This window comes from Microcaecilia unicolor, chromosome 8 (genome assembly GCF_901765095.1).
Source record: "Microcaecilia unicolor chromosome 8, aMicUni1.1, whole genome shotgun sequence".
In the NCBI taxonomy this organism is placed as follows: domain Eukaryota; kingdom Metazoa; phylum Chordata; class Amphibia; order Gymnophiona; family Siphonopidae; genus Microcaecilia; species Microcaecilia unicolor.
Genome location: NC_044038.1, coordinates 206,823,985 through 206,843,484, shown reverse-complemented (window position 1 = coordinate 206,843,484; position 19,500 = coordinate 206,823,985). Strand labels below are relative to the sequence as shown.

At 46.3% G+C, this 19,500-nt stretch overlaps 1 protein-coding gene across 1 annotated transcript; it reads right to left on the bottom strand.

Annotated features, from left to right (window-relative positions):
* Window positions 1-884: 884 nt before the first annotated feature.
* Window positions 885-19,218, bottom strand: PRELID3B (PRELI domain containing 3B). Its single transcript, XM_030212968.1, has 6 exons — window positions 19,109-19,218; window positions 4,318-4,486; window positions 3,668-3,757; window positions 3,409-3,479; window positions 3,120-3,222; window positions 885-1,631 (listed from the first exon to the last, which is right to left on the bottom strand). Exons 1-6 carry the CDS (start codon window positions 19,138-19,140, stop codon window positions 1,512-1,514), a joined length of 585 nt encoding a protein of 194 aa, XP_030068828.1. The 5' UTR covers window positions 19,141-19,218; the 3' UTR covers window positions 885-1,511.
* Window positions 19,219-19,500: the final 282 nt, after the last annotated feature.

Sequence of the window (19,500 nt, the reverse complement as noted above, 5' to 3'; positions counted from 1 at the left end):
TTGGTATGGATGTTAATGGACTGGGGTCACCACATAAAAAAATGACCACCACACAAGTATTTTAATCCACTAGACTGCCCAGTTGGTTAGCTAATTTGATAACCTCATGCTCTTAGCCAGAACAGAAACTCCAGATTGTAGCTCCTGCAGCACAAGTGTCTTAGCAGTACAGACCATTTTCAGCATGAAAAATACTCGCTGTCCCTGCCCCCTGAAAAAGACAGCAGTAGGCTCACAGACCACCTTCAAGCAACAATGCTTATTTCTAGATAGAGGGCATAATGCATTGAAAAGCTACTATAGGAACCAGGCCACGCATTTTTAGCCTGGCATTTGAATACAGTACTATTTACAATTTAAGCCGTAGGCTTATTGTCTTTTTTTTTTTTTTTTTTAACCTCCAAGATTTCCATTGATACCTAGGCCACTCCTTTTTGTAGTCTAATAAAGAGATTAATTGGTTGGTGGGTGTTTTTTCTTAATTTTTACCTGAACGTATGATTCCTTCTATTTTTCTGTAAAAGTGATTTACTTGTGTTTATTATCTTTATATCATTTGCAAATAAAACACTAATCAGGAAATGGGATCATTCTTGCTAGTAAATTGTTACTTGTGTATCAGTAGACAAGAAAACCTGAAACAGTTAAATATACACAATTCTATTAAAGTTTGCAATACCAGGTTAGTCTTTCAAAATCTTGTACCAAGAAACCAAGTTACTCTTGCATAACACCTGATGTAACATTCATCTCTACTGCTCAGTGCCTGCTACACTTTAACAGCAATACAGAACACTGTGTGGCACAGATGTTATCTCAATATATTTTTCAAAACCAAGACTGTTTTAAATGTAGGCAGTGCAGACACAAGGAATGAGATCAAATAATGAAAAACTCCTTTAATTATAGTGAAACATGTTATCTTTTTTCCATAGCTGAAAGATACTATTTCTTCAAACTAAAAGTTGTCTTATAAAAGGCTTTTTGTACAAATACATATTTTACAGTACTTGCTTCGCTTCAGTTTCAAGTATCGTACCATCCTTCCCACTACATAAATAGTATCATCCAAACAAGAGAAGGCAAAGTGTTGCTAGATAAAGCGCTGGTTTATATGTGTGAGTTGGTCCCAAAGGAGCTCTGGGTTCCAAGAATTAAATGGCACAAGATTCTGGATTATCATCTCACCAGCAAAACCCTTGGAAAGTATGCAAGTGAATCCTGGCATATACAGGTCACCTTCTGCTGGAAGAGCAATGTGGCACATACAAGTGATCATTTGCACACAAATCCAAAACAGGAAGTTATACGTTTCCATTCCAGTTCGTGCCCTGTAGATTCCTTCTGCTTGTTCAAAAGACTCTGTAGCCCCTCTTCAACTATCAATTTTAAAACCTATTTCAGATATCTGTATTTTTTAAATAAAAATAAATAGATCACCAGCTTGAAAAGAAGCTGCAGAACGTTTGGCTCAAGAGAGCTGGACACTGCTAGGGTGTGGCTGGAGTTATTTATTTCTCTACAAATGCTGCCGCTGCCATCGATGCTCGCATGCTTCCTCTTGCCGACACAGCCAGCTCTTCTATTTCTGTATTCAGTTTACTGATTACCCATTCCATTGCATCACGACCCTAGAACCAGTAGAATATAAAGAAGTCAGACAGAAGCCCTAGCTGAGCATGTAGTCTGTCAAGGCCATTTTGAAAGGGAAAAATCTAATCTGGATTGCCTAAGGGGATAGTTGTGGGGACAGATGCTCTAGCCCTAGGTCTACTGTTGGATATATACCATGCACGTTCACCTTCTCATCCCTGTTAAGCTTTAGAAGTAAATCACTGTGTGGATGCTATCTGTGCAAGCAGACCAGCAGTGGCTACATGCAAAATGTCAATTACTGCATATAAACCAGAGAAATTTGTCTTTTAAGGTAATTAGGAGGTGAGAAGAGGAAGCTTTCATATTATCCAACAGCTCTACAGGCAGAACAGAAAGCTCAGATTTGGTGTATTTTACTAAGTAAAACATTGAGCATGTTTACACTTCCACACAGAAAAAAGCAGGGCCAGTAGCGAGCTTTAACGTAGAGACAGTTAATTCTATACCAAAGAGCACAGGTGTGGTCAGTTATCCCAAGTCCAGGTTACCTCTAGCCTAAGTTAACAGGAAAATGCCAAGCAAAGCACCACCATTATTCATCTAAAGTTTCACCCACCTCCAACACACCTAACTTCCCTTTCCATTTTATATGGGTAAATCCTAGAAGAACAGTGCTGGAAAAGACAGCTGGAAGACGGATTTTGATTTAGCGACCAATGCTCAACACTAACATGCAAATTATATGAATCCTGTGAATGTTGAGCATCATTTGGTAAAGGGGGAGAGACATTCCTGGCGAATGCCCACAAGAGCTGGGCAGTAGGCATAGCTTTTGTACACATGCCCAGTGAATGGGAGGGGGGGGGGGGGGGGGTTGGACCTGGCATGAAGGCTGCATGATTGGGAATTGAACCAGACTGCCCCGTTCCCAGCCTTTTGCCACTAGATGTACTACTCTTATAGGTTGGTTGACTTGGTTTTTTAAGCACTAAACAGGAGAAAGGCCAGAGCTGGCGCTGGAAGAAGCTGGCAGCTGCCATCCTCCCACAAGACAACTTGGGTCAGAAGGACAAAAGAGCAGTCGGTAGGTTTTAGTCATTAGGGCAAGGGTTTTTTGTGAGCTGCTTTTCTCAGCACTGGCGGGAAATCACCAAGCTCATTTTAATACTAGTAAGCTCATCAGAATAGGACTTTCAGTCACTGCTTCCATGCATGGTAAAGTGGTGGCTGTTAACCACAAAATAATGTTTCATTTAAACTAGCTAAAACCAGTCTAAATGAAACAGTGCAAGCTCGAATTGCTTTCAGCATCTCCCCCTGGGTTGCATAGCCAAGTCACATGGTATGCTACAGGGCAAGGACCCCTGGAACTGAAAGCCAGAAGTGTGGGGTATCTCCAAAAGCCCACACAGGTAATATCAATTACACAAAGTCTAGCCTGGAGCCAAGCTAAAGCATTTCAGATGAGTTTATCCTTAGTGCACAAATACTATTTCCTAGATCCATGCCCACACGCAACTCACTTTATTGGCATTAGAAGATATTGTGTTGGCCATCAACCCCTCAAGGTAACTGCTCAGGCTCACCCCTTTCACAGAAATTATTGCTTCTTGAGTTAGAACAGTCCTGATAAAAAAAAACCAAAAAACACACAAATGTTAATTTATTAGGGAATTATTCATATTTAATTAAATATGAAAGCTCCTACAATTGTGTTGTAAGCTCATTTTCCCAAAGAAACTACTAAACACCAAACTGTTGAAGATTCATGTAAAAAAAAAACCAAACCACCCCAGACAGTTCAGCACTCACTTTTCTGGGTCCTGAGGATGTGGTTTATAGATCAGTCTTTCATCTACTGACACCATGTTTGTAAATGTAATCTGTGGAATGAGATACAAGAATCACTTTTCCCACATATGAAGTCTGCTAAAACTACAAAATATGATAAAAACTCAACCCTGCATTAAAATTTAGGTCTTGAAGCACTCAGGTGACATATAATTTGAAGCCTCACTGCACACTGCTGAGAGGACACAAAGGAGCCAGCTGCACAATGCTACATACTTACATTAGAGGATCTGAGTTCAAAAGTTTTCTCCACAGGATCAACCACAGAATGTTCCCGAACATAGGTTTTTGATCTAGATGCACCAATGATCTGAAGGGAAAAAAGAAAATCAACTGAGCAGCTGAAACCCAAATAAATCAGCTAACACTTTCTGCACTAATTGAAAGAATCTAGTCACATCCTGTACTTGGGATAGTTAGATGTATCAACACCCACCTCCTAAGGAGCCTGTTTTTACTTCACAACAGGAGACTTTTCTTGCTGTTGTCCGTTTTGATTTTCTTTGTACATTTATCTTTGAGATAATACTAGGGGATGAGCTCCCTGGCCCACAATCTGAAACATACTGCCTAACAGCAGTTTGTTCTGATGAAGACACCTGGCTTACACAGAGAAGTTAGATGGTACACTGACCCATTTCATATCTCCAAGAACATTTCTTGCTATCATGTGTACAAATAAACTGGTTAATTTAAAGGTGAACAACAGGCTGTAACAAATATGCCACCTTTCCCACCACTTAGCAATAGACAGACAATCTGCCATCCCACCTTTTCATGTTACTACTATTAAACAGATGTTCTACTACTTAGGCACAGATCACAGCTGACATCAACAAAGTTCTGGCTGCCTTAATTTGATGCACTTACTGATTTGACAAGAGAGGGAATTCCCCATTCAGTGCTAAGCAGTCTGTCACTGTGTAGCTTCCCAGCAGAATCGACATGCCTGTTCATTACATCCACTCCAACCACGCAAGGGTTCATGGGGTTTGGATATTTCTGCATGGCAGCTGTAGTAACAGTTTCCCAGGGATGGCTGTTAAAGAATACACATGTTTACTGTCTCATACACTATACAGAAATTTGAGCTAGGCTCAGGTCTTTGGTGTGTGTGTGTGGGGGGGGGGGGTAGAATCCTGTCTAGTCTGGGTGGTTATTAACAGGTCATTCTGTGTCAATGCAACCAAAATTTGGAAACATCAACTGCAGAAAAGGATAATCTACCAGAATGGAGACCAATATATAAAAGATGAAAAACTGCAAAGCTTTCAGGCTTCTAGCTTCAATGGTTTGATATATCAGCTTTTTATCCCAGCAGGGTGGGGGGGTGGAGGGGGGGTGGAGGGGGGAAGGTTGTTGTCATTCTGAGCGAGTCCACTTTGGAGGCAATTTTTCATCATGTGGGACAGGCAATACAAAAATGAGCTTTACATTATTAGAAAACCAGTAAAAAATAACCCCGTTTCTGATGCAAATGAAACGGGGGGCTAGCAAGGTTTTCTTCAGAGTGTGCATGTGGGAGTGTGTGTGTCCCTGCCCTCTCTCCCTCCCCGAGTCCAGTCCTTCAGTGTTGTTTCCTGCTGTTCTGTGTTTTTGTTACAGAGAGAGTGAGGGCATCTCTCTCCCCTCCCCCCTCCGAGTCCTTCACAGTTTCGTGGGATTTCCTGCTGTGCTGTTTTCCTTCACTCATGGGGAAACCGGATATCTCTGGCGCTTCACACTTCCGGCTGGAGGCTTCAGTGGTGCCTTTTATATATATATATATATAGATAGATGAAAGGAAAATCCTCTCATTTGACGCCAGTTTCATTTTGCTTCTCCCAACCTATCCATAACAAAAATAATGGCAACAATTCCAAATTCTGAACAATTGTCAGTAACATCTTTGCAGACAGGTTTACTTTGACACCATGATCAGCTGCAACAATTCAAGAGTCCAGTAAGAGTTATTTAATGTGCTCAGCTTTAAAAGCCGTGTACAGTTTAAAATTTTGTTCTTTTATCTCTCTTGTTCAGATGGTATTGATGACCAGTCACAGTCAGAAGGTAAAATTATGTATAATCATACCTGATAATTTTCTTTCCATTAATCATAGCTGATCAATCCATAGACTGGTGGGTTGTGTCCATCTACCAGCAGGTGGAGATAGAGAGCAAACTTTTGCCTCCCTATATGTGGTCATGTGCTGCCGGAAACTCCTCAGTATGTCGATATCAAAGCTCCATCCGCAGGACTCAGCACTTAGAGAATTACACCCACGAAGGGACACTCTGCCCAGCTCACCACCGCCGAAACGGGGGAGGGGAATTAACCCAGCTCATCCCCACACAAGTGGGGGAGGGGAATCCGTCCAGCTCATCCCCGCGGAGCGGGGGAGGGACACCACACCCGCCGATGCGGGGGGATCTGGCTTATCCTGCAACCGCAACCGCGGGAGGAGCTGACTGACCCGAACACCGCCGAAGCGGGAGGGGTACAAAACTGCCCTACAGCCGCACGAAGCGGGAGGGAGTGCCGGCAGAATTATAAGTCTCAATCCAGCCCCGTAAAACGGAGGGGAGAGGAATGCAGCAGCTCACTGTAACACAAACTCGTCTTAACTCTTGAAGAATCCAAGTGAAAAAACTTGAACACGAAGTCTTTCTGAAGTAACTGAAGAGTAAACTTGAACCTGAAATGCAACCAGAATAAAACAATACAGATATCTGGGAGGGGCTATGGATTGATCAGCTATGATTAATGGAAAGAAAATTATCAGGTATGATTATACATAATTTTACCTTCCATATCATCAAGCTGATCAATCCATAGACTGGTGGGATGTACCGAAGCAGTACTCACCCAGGGCGGGACATAGAAATCCCTGACCGCAACACTGAAGCTCCAAACCGGGCCTCCGCCCGAGCAGCCACAGTCAAGCGGTAATGCTTGGAGAATGTATGGGCCGAAGCCCAAGTTGCCGCCTTGCATATCTCTTCCAAGGAGACGGAACCGGCCTCTGCCATCGAGGCCGCCTGAGCTCTTGTGGAGTGAGCCTTCAGCTGGATAGGCGGCACCTTCCCTGCGGCCACATAAGCCGCTGCAATGGCTTCCTTGACCCATCTTGCCACTGTAGGCTTAGCAGCCTGCAGACCCCTACGAGGACCTGCAAACAGGACAAACAGATGATCCGATTTCCGGAAATCATTGGTCACTTCCAAGTATCTGATGATGACTCGTCTCACATCCAGATATTTAAGAGCAGAGTACTCCTCTGGGTAGTCCTCCCTACGAAAGGAAGGGAGACAGAGCTGCTGATTCACATGGAAGCGAGAAACAATCTTGGGCAGAAAGGAAGGCACTGTGCGAATAGTCACTCCTGCCTCAGTGAACTGCAGAAAAGGCTCTCGACATGAGAGCGCCTGGAGCTCGGAAACTCTTCTGGCTGAAGTGATAGCCACCAAAAAGACTGCTTTCAACGTCAGGTCTTTCAGAGATGCCCTCGACAAGGGTTCAAACGGCGGCTTCTGCAAAGCTCTTAGCACCAGGTTGAGATTCCACGCAGGCACCACTGAGTGCAGAGGAGGGCGCAGGTGATTAACTCCCTTGAGAAAGCGCACCACATCTGGCTGGGAAGCCAGGGAAGCACCCTTCAGGCGGCCCCTGAAGCAAGCCAGAGCCGCTACCTGGACCTTAAGGGAACTGAGCGACAGGCCTTTGTCCAGACCTTCTTGCAGGAACGCCAACACTGAAGAAATTGGAGCAGTGAAGGGAGAAAGTGAGCCTGCTTCACACCACGCTGCAAAGATACGCCAAACCCTGGCGTAAGCAGTAGAAGTAGAGCGTTTCCTCGCTCTCAGCATAGTGGCGATGACCTTGTCTGAGAAGCCCTTCTTCCTCAGACGCTGCCGCTCAATAGCCAGGCCGTAAGACCAAAGGGGGAGGGATCCTCCATCACCACGGGACCCTGATGTAACAGGCCCTGCTCCACTGGCAGCCGCAGAGGATCGTCGATTGAGAGCCTGATCAAGTCCGCATACCAGGGACGTCTGGGCCAATCCGGACCCACCAGGATTATCCTGCCGGGATGTCTTGCCACCCGGTCTAGGACCCTGCCCAACATGGGCCAGGGTGGGAACACATAGAGAAGCTCTTGTGTCGGCCATTGTTGGAGAAGAGCATCTACTCCCAGGGATCGAGGGTCCCGTCCTCTGCTGAAGAAGCGCGGCACTTGGCAATTGGCCGATGACGCCATCAGATCTAGGCTCGGCTGGCCCCAGCGCTTCGTGATGTCCAAGAACGCCTGAGCAGATAGCTGCCACTCTCCGGGCTCCAAGGTATGGCGACTGAGAAAGTCCGCCTTGACATTCATGACTCCGGCAATGTGGGCCGCTGACAGCTGTTCCAGGTTCGCTTCCGCCCACTGGCATAGACTCATAGCCTCCTTGGCTAGAGGGGCGCTCTTGGTACCTCCCTGGCGGTTGACATAGGCCACAGCCGTGGCATTGTCCGACAGTACCCGTACAGGCTTCAGCACCAGTACCGGGATGAACTCCAAAAGCGCCAACCGAATGGCTCTGAGTTCCAGGAGGTTGATAGACCACTTCGCCTCTGCAGGAGACCAGAGCCCCTGCGCTGTCCTTCCCAAGCAGTGGGCTCCCCAGCCCGACAATGAGGCGTCCGTCGTGACGACAATCCACTCTGGGGTCACCAGAGGCATTCCTGCAGACAACTTGTCTGCCTGCATCCACCAGCTCAGCGCCTTGCGCACTGCTGGATCCAAGGGAAGACGCACCGCATAATCCTCCGACATCGGAGTCCAGCGCTGCAGCAGAGAGTGTTGTAGTGGTCTCATATGAGCCCTGGCCCAGGGCACTACTTCCATCGTGGCCGTCATAGAGCCCAACAGCTGCACATAGTCCCAAGCCCGAAGAGGAGAGGCTACCAGGAACTGGTCCACCTGAGCCTGAAGTTTGACAATCCGATTGTCTGGCAGGAACACTCTGCCCACTTGGGTGTCGAATCGAACTCCCAGATACTCCAGGGACTGAGTCGGGCGCAGCTGGCTCTTCTCCCAGTTGATGATCCATCCCAGGGAGCTCAAAAGAGCAACTACCCGGTCCACAGCTTTGCCGCACTCTGCATAAGAGGGGGCTCGGATCAACCAGTCGTCCAGATAAGGATGGACTTGTACTCCTTCCTTTCGCAGGAAGGCCGCTATGACCACCATTACTTTGGAAAAGGTCCGCGGAGCAGTAGCCAACCCGAACGGGAGGGCTCTGAACTGGAAGTGTCGGCCCAGGACTGCAAAACGCAGAAAGCGTTGATGAGGAGGCCAGATGGGAATATGCAGGTACGCTTCCTTGATGTCCAAGGAAGCCAGGTACTCCCCTGCCTTCACTGCCGCTATAACAGAGCGGAGAGTCTCCATGCGAAAGTGCCGCACTTTCAAGGCCCGATTGACCCCTTTGAGGTCGAGGATAGGCCGGACAGAACCTCCTTTCTTTGGTACCACAAAGTAAATGGAGTAACGCCCCTTGCCAAGCTGACTTTCTGGCACCGGAACGACCGCACCCAGGCGGATCAGATTGTCCAAAGTCTGCTGCACTGCCACAGCTTTGACCGGAGACTTGCAGGGAGAGAGTACAAACCCGTCTCTTAAGGGTCGGCAGAACTCTAGCTTGTAGCCGTCTCTGATGACTTCCAGCACCCAAGCGTCTGAAGTTATTGTGGTCCACTCGCCCAGAAACGAGGACAGCCGTCCTCCAATCTGCACTGGGGCGTGGACCAAGACCCCGTCATTGGGTACGAGACCCTGGGGGAGGACCGGAGGGAGCACCTCCGGGACGGCGGTCTCTGCGAAAGGAACGCTGCTTGGGGGAGAAATGCCTCTTAAAGGAAGAGGGGGCAGAAGAACCCGACCTGCCCGGGCGGTACCGACGGGCTTCCTGAAACCGTCCTCTGGAGGTACCGGGACGAGCACTAGCCCGAGCCCTGACCTCTGGTAACTTCTTGCCCTTAGATGTGCCGAGATCGGTCACGATTTTGTCCAGCTCGACCCCAAAGAGCAGCTTGCCTTTAAAAGGCAACCTAGCCAGGCGGGATTTAGAGGCGTGGTCAGCAGACCAATGTTTCAGCCAAAGCCACCGCCGCGCAGAGACTGTCTGAGCCATGCCTTTAGCTGAGGCTCTCAAGACATCATACAGCAAGTCTGCCACATAGGCTAAGCCCGATTCCAGGGCTGGCCAATCATCCCTCAAGGAATGATCCGAGGGGGAAGCCCGCTGCACCATAGTCAGGTACGCCCTGGCCACATAGGAGCCGCAAACTGAGGCCTGCAAACTTAAAGCAGCCGCCTCAAAGGACGACCTTAAGGCCGCCTCCAATCTCCTGTCTTGGGCGTCCTTTAGGGCCGTGCCACCTTCCACCGGCAATGCCGTTTTCTTAGTCACCGCAGTGATTAAAGAATCCACGGTAGGCCACAGATAGGCCTCACGTTCACTCACAGCCAAAGGATAGAGGCGGGACATAGCCCTAGCCACTTTAAGGCTCGCTTCTGGGACATCCCATTGAGCCGAAATTAAGGTGTGCATGGCATCATGCACGTGGAAGGTTCTAGGCGGGCGCTTCGTCCCCAGCATAATGGCAGAGCCAACAGGGGCTGAGGGAGAGACGTCCTCCGGAGAGGAAATCTTCAAAGTGTCCATGGCCTGTAACAACAGGTTGGGCAAATCCTCTGGGCGAAAAAGCCGCGCTGCAGAGGGGTCATCCGCTCCATCCGAGCGGGGATCCGTCTCCTCCAAGGAATCCGCAAAGGACCGTTGGGAGACCTCAGACACGCTGCCCTCATCTACATCGGAGGAGACAAATTCCTCCAAGGCCTGGGAATCAACCCGAGGGCGTTTACCTCTGGGAACCTCAACCTCTTTACCAGACGAGGGAGCGGGGGCAGCGTTGTGCATGAGGAAGGCCTGATGCAGCAGCAAAACAAACTCGGGGGAGAAACCCCCCAGACTGTGCACTTCCGCAGCCTGGGCAACAGCCCTAGGCGCACTCTCAACCGGCGCTCGCAACAGCGGGGGAGAGGCCTGCTGCGCATCCAAAATGGCGTCCGGCGCGAAACTCCGCGAAGGAGCCGCGCGGGAAGAACGGCTCTTAACTTTAGCCGCTTCTGTGCCGTCGCCCAAATTAAGGGCGTTCATGGCATTAATGTCTCCAACCTCAAGGGCAGCCCAAGAAGAAGCCGTCCGAGCCGCGTGGCCGGCCAAAATGGCGGAGGCGAGGAGCGGGGGATGGGCGTTTATGGCGGGAAAAACCGCCACGCCGGAGGAAGGACCGGGACATTCATCGGTCACGAAACTGCCACCCAACAAGGGCGAATCAGGCTTTAAGACCCCCGCATCCCCTCTAGAAGCGCTCAAGCGACCCGGGGAGCGACCCTTTGCGCCCTCGCCCTCCGACGCCATGTGCCACGAGGAGAAGAATCGGGGAACCCCCGCCCGCTATAAAAGGTAAAATTACCTGCTGTCCGCTCCGAGTTGTAACGACCTGGTGTCCCAGTGAGTAGCTGCAATAGACGCTTAAATAAACGTCGAAATAACGCCTTTAAAGACGTTTAAAATTTTTTTTTTTTTTTTTTTTTTTTTTAACGGAGCCAGCGGGAGGGGGGAGAAAAGGAGGGACCTGGCACCACCAGGTTTGCACTTGCTCAAAAGAGCCCTCAACCCCAGGCACTCAACAAAACCTAAAAATTAGGCTTGGAGGCCTAGCCAGAGCTGCTGCTGCTGTGTGTGACCACCACCTGCTGAGATAGAGAACATACTGAGGAGGAGTTTCCGGCAGCACATGACCACATATAGGGAGGCAAAAGTTTGCTCTCTATCTCCACCTGCTGGTAGATGGACACAACCCACCAGTCTATGGATTGATCAGCTTGATGATATGGAACAGTCATTAGCACATGGATAATGGGTATGCAGCATTCATATCTATGGCTTGGCCAGGAAAATGACAATGCAGGACCCTTTGGTTGCATAAAGTTAATCAATATAGCTGCATTTTTTTTTTGCAAAAGTTTTAAGATGGTTCCTAAATACCAACCCTGGTCATAAACAGCAACAGACTGACCACATTCGAGTTGTTTTACAGAAATGCCACTCTTTCACTGTTTTCTGCCAATTCCGAGTTCATGCTTGTTGAGTGGGATCAAGCTGTCATGGCTTCTTGTGCCAGGTACTGTTTTCGCAGTTGCAAATCGATTTTCCAACATTTCATGAACAGAACCGACATTGGCAGAAGAAACTAAAAAGGAAATTTTATATTCATTATGCTTTTGTTTTCCCATTTGAACAGATGACTTGGTGGCATGTTGTAGACTATTTCTTGAGGCAAGATGCTTAACGGTGCCACCGATGTACCATCATACACTCTTTGTAGCTTGTGGTGAAAATGCCATTCTGATGACAAGTTAAAATCTTGGTGCATGCATACATTTGTAAAGTTCTTGTACTGAGCTACAGCACCATCACTGAAGTATTGATCATGTATAATATTAGGCAGAACCTCTTTCAGATGTTGAATGAATGCCTTCTGAAATGCAGACACACACAATATCATGCTGCATGCAATTACTGATGACACACATGGAAATGCATTCCAGGACCTTATTTGACACATGGTAAAAATAGCAACAGGATGGAGCGTTGCTCACCTGTTTTCCCAGTAAAACCCCTGAATGGAATCCTGGGCAACAATTGAGTAGTTCTCAGAGAAGTCTAGCAGAATTACAACTGTCTGTTTTCAAATTTTCTTTATTGCTCTTGAGAAAGGCAGCTTGAGCTGCAGCCGTGTAGTGATGCACAGTGAGATCATCGATCTGGTTGCACAATATGTCGAAGTTCTCAGACTCTTGTGAATATTGCTGTGCGATCTGTGTGGCCCCACTGCTTGAATATTATCACCTTCTTCCAAGTCGAAGCACTGTGCAACTTGAACTAAATAACTGGAGAGCTGGACAGTTCTGGCACTGATGAATCATACAGTCTAGTGATTATATATTACATGCAACTAAAGGCATCAGCGATTTGCAGTCTAACATTCCTTCAAGGATGGCCAACAACAGTAAGTTGATATTTTGGTGAATCTGGCAAACACACTGTATAAGCTTCTTTAGCCCCAATGTACCAAGGTGGTCGCATTTCACGGAATTCAGAAATTCCAATCATCTTCTGTTTAAATATTTTGTATAGTTCATGAAGATTCGCTAGGAGCAAGTTTTTTCTGCTTCTGCTTATGGATGCACTCACCACTGAACTTCACAGGCACAAAGTCTCTTTCCAGGGCAGATTTGGGAAATATCCTCATAAAACTTGGCCACTTCAGACAGCACTTTAGGTGACAACAGTTCTTTACCCGCTCAGGGCTAGTACCTGACATTGATGGTAACAATGAATTAGGTTTATGTAAGTAATTCAATTTAATTTAAGTTCTGAAATTGGAATGTGTATAAATATTTAATTATATTCTAGTACAGGGTGAAAATATTGTTTAGATTATTAATGCAAATTTATGTTTGTAGTTCCCTTTCTGAGGAAGATATTCGAAACTCAGCTTGAGTTAAAGGGAAAATTGAGATGGTGTTGAAGAGCATGAATGAACCTTTGATGGGATTTTAAATCACCTGCACGAGCACACTGGGTTCCTAAGGGAAGTGATTTCCTTTTTTCACATGTTCAGGTTCATTGAGTATGTATTTGTGGTATGTGTAAAATTTAGTGGTTATAACTAATTGTATGTGCTTTACAAGTGAATGTTACTTAGAACTGGGATTCACATTATAATTACAGTTACTTGCTTTGTGGTATAATAAGAACTAAAGGGTACATGTTTTCATTGTACAGCTGATTCAATGAGATCTGGGTCTTAAAAGTTTGAAACATCATTAACTGTAAGTTGCATTACATATAACAGTAGGTGTGTGCGCATACACTTTGAGGAGGTGGAACACAGGTTGTGCTATGATGGTTCCATCTATACACTACCACATGTTCTCCATGGGAACGCTATGGGTGTAATGGATATGGACTGAGCACAATTTAAATAATTTAATTAATTATATTAGTGGTTATGGATGTGAACGGTTAGTTTAATTTATCCCAAGTATTTTTGGTAGAATATTTATATTTGAGGACTTGGGTAGTTTATCTGATTTATTCTTCCGTTTGAGTAGAAAGAAATTTTCCTAGCAAGATCCATGGATACTGTTCTCAGAGCACACTTTACCTGCAGTAACATGAACTGAAAATGGATCAGCATACTACTTCTGCAAGAATTCACTCTCGAAGTGAACTTTTTTTGTGACAGTAGCATAACGTAGCATCTGAAGATGAAACTCTGCCTTCTAGTCCACTGATTCTTTCAAAAAGATCCTTCTTATTCTCAAGAGACCAGCCTTCCTGCAGTAAGATTTCTGGTGACAACTGTCCTCACAATGAATTCCAACAGAGCAGGACCCTAATTTCTCAGCCATATTGTCACCACAGAGCCAACGAGTATAAAAATCATATTAAGTTTGTTAAGAAACTGTCCAGAGGTCAAGCAACTTCAGTGCTTTGACATCTAAAATATTACAAATCACTGCTGAACAGTCAATATGGAATCTAACTGAAATGTAATCAAGTGACCTGTGTCCAGTTATTCTCACTGGTCAGATAAATCTGTGCCACTCATCTCATTGGTCAGAATTTCATATTTGTCAAGCTCTCATTGGCTAGAAACTTTTGGCTTGACCTATTTGCCAAACCAAACCCAAAGATAGTAATTTCTTTACCCATGGATTCAATGTTTATAACATTGGTTCAGCTTTAGGAACTTTAGGCTGCGCTAGCGGCTGCTGTGCACTAATGCCAACACAGCCCATTCAGTTTGGGAACTGGGGGGGGGGGGGGGGGCGGTAACCTGGCAATTTAGATGTTACTGGAGTCTACACACAGACCTACAGATCTGTGCAACTTAGGACAAACGTTTGGACCATTTGTACAAAAAATGTTCTGGGAAAGAACTTTACAACAAAAAGCTTGTCTGATTTACATTTTAAAATGTGTAAATTATGACAATCATAAAACTGCATCTAAACATGGTATAAAAACAAGTTCACTTAAGGGAAAGGGGAAAGGGAAATGGGACTTGATATACCACCTTTCTGAGGTTTTTGCAACTACATTCAAAGCGGTTTACATATACTCAGGTACTTATTTTGTATCAGGGGCAATGGAGGGTTAAGTGACTTGCCCAGAGCCACAAGGAGCTGCAGTGGGAATCAAACTCAGTTCCCCAGGTTCAAAGTCCACTGCACTAACCACTAGGCTACTCCTCCACTCCACTTAATTTAAGCCACCAACAATACTAGAATTTTTATACTTACTCATGATGCATATACTTCTAAAAAATTACTTTAGGCTCATCTCTCTATATAAAAGGCAACACCAACGTTCTATGAAGCCTCCAGCCGGAAGTGTGAAGGGGGCAAGATATCCGGTTTCCCTATGAGTGTCTGCCCCGCCCTCTCTGTAACACAGTCAGTGAAGGAAAACAGCAGAGCACGAAATCAAATCGCTGGCTCTGTAACAGCGAAGGACCCAGAGGGGGGAGGGGAGAGAGGCCAGAGGGCAGGGACACACACACTCCCACATGCACACAGAAGAAAACATTGCTAGCCCCCATTTCATTTGCATCAGAAACGGGGCTTTTTTTTACTAGTAACATATAAAGCCTGAGAGAAGCAAAATGAAAACTGGCAAATAAAAGGATTTTTCTTGCACTTTCAAATGATGGAAAGCTCATTTTTGTACTGTTCCACATGATAAAAGTTACCTCCAATGTGGACTCGCTTACAGAGTATGACCATTTTCAGTGAGGCACATCAGGAAAAATATAGCCTCCAGCTGCACAAAATTAACATAGTAACACTGGTTAAAATGAGCAATAACAGAAAATACAAAAGCTTTTCCTTTAATCTCTTTGGCAAATTGGTTTGTGAAAGTTGTGTTTTGTTATGCGAGATTGAATAAAAGCCCATTTTTGACAATACCAGTATCTCAGAAACCATCAGGGGCAAAATCAAAAGAGGACGCCCATCTTCCGACACAAATCAGGAGATTGGCGTCCTTCTCTCAAGGTCGCCCCAATTGGCATAATCGAAAGCCGATATTGGGCATCCTCAACTGCTTTCCGTCGCGGGGACGGCCAAAGTTCACGGGGGCGTGTTGGCAGTGTACCGAAGGCGGGACGGGAGCATAGTTAAGAGATAGACGTCCTCAGCCGATAATGGAAAAAAGAAGGGCGTCCCTGGCGAGCATTTGGCCAACTTTACTTGGTCCAATTTTTTTCACGACCAAGACTCGAAAAGGTGCCTGAACTGACCAGATGACCACCAGAGGGAATCGGGGATGACCTCCCCTTACTCCCCCAGTGGGTCACCAACCCCCTCCCACCCAAAAAAAGTTCTCACATTTTTTGCCAGCCTCAAATGTCATACCCAGCTCCATGACAGCAGTATGCAGGTCCCTGGAGCAGTTTTTAGTGGGTACTGCAACTTCAGGCAGGCGGACCCAGGCTCATCCCTCCCTACCTGTTACACTTGTGCTGGTAAATGGGAGCCCTCCAAAATCCACCCGAAACCCACTGTACCCACATCTAGGTGCCCCCCTTTACCCTTTAAGGGCTATGGTAGTGTTGTACAGTTGTGGGTAGGGGGGTTTGAGGGGGCTCAGCACCCAAGGTAAGGGAGCTATGCACCATGGGAGCAATTTATGAAGTCCACTGCAGTGCCCCCTTGGGCATGTGAGGGGGACCAGTGCACTACGAATGCTGGCTCCTCCCATGATCAAACAGCTTGGATTTGGTCATTTTTGAGATGGGCATCCCCATTTGAAAATGCCCCTCCATGTGTCTCAGCTCAAAATGGGTTGCAATTTATATAGTAACATAGTATGATGGCAGACAAAGATCTATACTGTCCATCCAGTCTGCCCAACAAGATGAAGCATAACATACAATGAGTTTATTATGTAAACTAGACCTTGATTTATCCTTGCCATTTTCAGGGCACAGACCACAAAAGTCTGTCCAGCACTGGCTTTGCTTCCCAGTTACCGGTGTTGCAACCAAATCTCTGCTAAGCTACTGTGGATCCATTCCTTCTAAACAGGATTCCTTTGTGTTTATCCCATGCAGTTTTGAATTCTGTTTCCCACTCTCTCCATGAAAATACTTCCTGACATTATTCCTGAGTCCGCCCCCCTTCAACCTCAATTCATGTTGTCTAGTTCTACCGCCATTCCGTCTCTGGAAAAGGTTTGTTTGCAGATTAATACCTTTCAAATATTTGAACGTCTGTATATATCACTCCTGTTTCTCCTTTCCTCCAGGGTATACATGTTCAGATCATTAAGTCTCTTGTCATACATCTTGCAACACAAATCACAGCTTTTCTTTGCTTATTATATCCTTAGGAAGATACGGCCTCCAAAACTGGGACCTCACTAATGACTTGTAGAGAGGCATCAACACCTCCTGGTTATAACCCTTTCTATGCAGCTTAGCATCCTTCTGGCTACGGCCACCGTCTTGTTGCATTTTCTTCACCTTCTGAATCTACACGAAATTCTGAACAAGTGATGCAAATTTCACAGCTGTAGAACACTATGGCAGAGTTAAGACCTAAAAGTCGCCCAACATGTCAGTTGGCAGCAAATTGTACCAAACCCTCCCCCCCCCCCCCCCACACGTTGCATAACAAGCTGATATCTCAAAAACTATTGAAGACAGAAAACTGCTAAATTTAAGATTTCTATCATATATAGTCTCCACTTGGTACTCAAGTTCTAAGCTGGGCACCGTTGGTTGCACTGACATAGCGTGATCCTAACATATAGCCATTAACCATTACATGGATATAACTCAATCAAAATTATAAAGTTATTTAGCTCTTATTTCCTACTAGCCCTTTGCTACATGGACAAGGCATTAAATGTAAGATGCTCAAACCATTTAACGCCCCAAGTAAAGGTTTTCAGCAGAGAACAAAGGGCCACACAGCAGTGATACAAATCCCACCCATGCAGCTCCTACCATACAAGGTGGGAGGGGACAACCGAGAAGGGGCCCACTTACAGCTGCTGCTCCCTCATCTTTTTAGATGGCCATCACCTTGCTCTAGGGGCCCTTAGTCTCATATTGCTGTCCTTGATAATAATATTTGGACTCATACTTTTCTTGTATTTGGTTGTATTGTCCTTAATTTGAACTTCTGCCACTGCTATATAAAGACAATATTCTGCTCCCATGTACTCAAGGGAAAGTCAGCTGTCTTATCTGATGTACTATGTAAAACGTTACAGGCACAGAACAGCAAGGGCTTGCTTTTAGAATGTGTGGGTCATTCTCTCATTTTTCTAATAATTTTAGTACACTCTTTAGTATGGAAAAATAAACCAGCATGTGTTATGTATGTATTCAGGTTGCTCATTTTTGCTTTATTTTTTAGTAGGCCTGCCTATGGTGATACTACTACTACTACTATTTAGCATTTCTATAGCGCTACAAGGCATACACAGCGCTGCACAAACATAGAAGAAAGACAGTCCCTGCTCAATTAGGACACTATTTTAACTAGAATCTGATCATTGGCCTGTCCACTTACATTTCAGAACACTAGAACATGCTACTAAACAGCAATTTATAAAAGTTTTACCCAAATGCAAGTGAATTCTAGCCATCTCAAAGCTTTCTTCCTAAGACTGACTGGCGCACGAATCCAGTATCTAGTTGCCGTTTTTGTATCTTCTCGAAACCTTTCGGCCAAATGGTTTTCTGGCTAAACACCTAAACTCCAGTCCTCCCCCTCCAAATCTGCAAAAATTAGAAGATTTTAAAGGGTCCGTCTTGTAAGGCTACCCAGTGCTCTGATCAAGGTCACTTACGGAGCAACAGATCACCTTGTCTGGCGGCCGCAACCACCAGCCACTTAAGGTCAGCCAGAACAGGATCCCGTGTGCAAAACGTGAACGAGCCAGGCCACGTGTTGGGATAAAGAGAGCTTTAAGAAGCCGGCACCCTTCCGCATTCCTACCCCGGGTGACTCGGTCACATGTCCGATAACGGGGATCTGAGACGAAGGACCATCTCCATGCGAGGTCAGCAGCCCCCCACGCCTACCCCAGTAGTCCCACAGCCACTCGGCTCTACCTACCATTATCAAATTCATCCCACCCCCAATCACATCCCACATCTCTACGCCCTCTGACCTTTCATCCATTACCCCCACCAAGTCCCTACTCTTATCTCACCCTCCCCTCCTCACTCTCTGTCGTAGCTTCTCACTACTCTGCCCTCCTTTTATTTCCTCCTCATCCCACCTCCCTGCTGCATCTCACCCCTCCCCCATCCTTCGTCTCTGCACCCTCTGAAGCCCCCTCCATTACTACTACTACTTATTTCTATAGCACTACTAGACGTACGCAGCGCTGTACACTTGAACATTACCTTACTACTTCCCTGCCCCCTATCTCCCCCACCATTCACAGGCTCCCGCGTGCCGGTTTCCAGGTACCGGGTCCAGCGGAAAATTCCACAAGGCCTGCCCACCCACCGTGAGAGCCGATAACGGACACAACTTACTCAAAAACGTGCTCCGAGGTCCAGATCTTCATGTCGCCGTCCTTGTCCCACTCTTGCCGTTACCGTGCTCCGTCTCCTCCGGCTTCGCCAGATAAAAAGGGCGGTTACGCGGGACACGGCCATATAGCACGCAGGAGCCGCCCCTGACATCAGCACGTATACTTGCGTCATACAGCTCTTAAAGGGGCTGGCGCCAGAGCCAGACTAGGGATAGGCGGCTCTTCGTTTTTCGTCGCTATGGATACGGGTGAAGATTGTTGCGGAGCTAGAGGGCTCTGACGACTTTAGGGCGGTCGTGTGCTAGTGAGGTTTTCCTGTGGCATTCTCTGTAAAATACTGTAAATGGGGTAGTATCATTAGGCCCTATCCGTCACAAACACCTCTTATGCCCC

Excerpts from the sequence above, each read along its gene's own strand:
- PRELID3B (XM_030212968.1), bottom strand. The coding sequence starts at position 19,140 with ATGAAGATCTGGACCTCGGAGCACGTTTTTGA. Across the intron at positions 3,223-3,408 it reads CATCCTCAGGACCCAGAAAA|GACTGTTCTAACTCAAGAAG; the intron begins GTGAGTGCTGAA and ends TTTTTTTATCAG. Across the intron at positions 1,632-3,119 it reads TATCTTCTAATGCCAATAAA|GGTCGTGATGCAATGGAATG; the intron begins GTGAGTTGCGTG and ends TACTGGTTCTAG.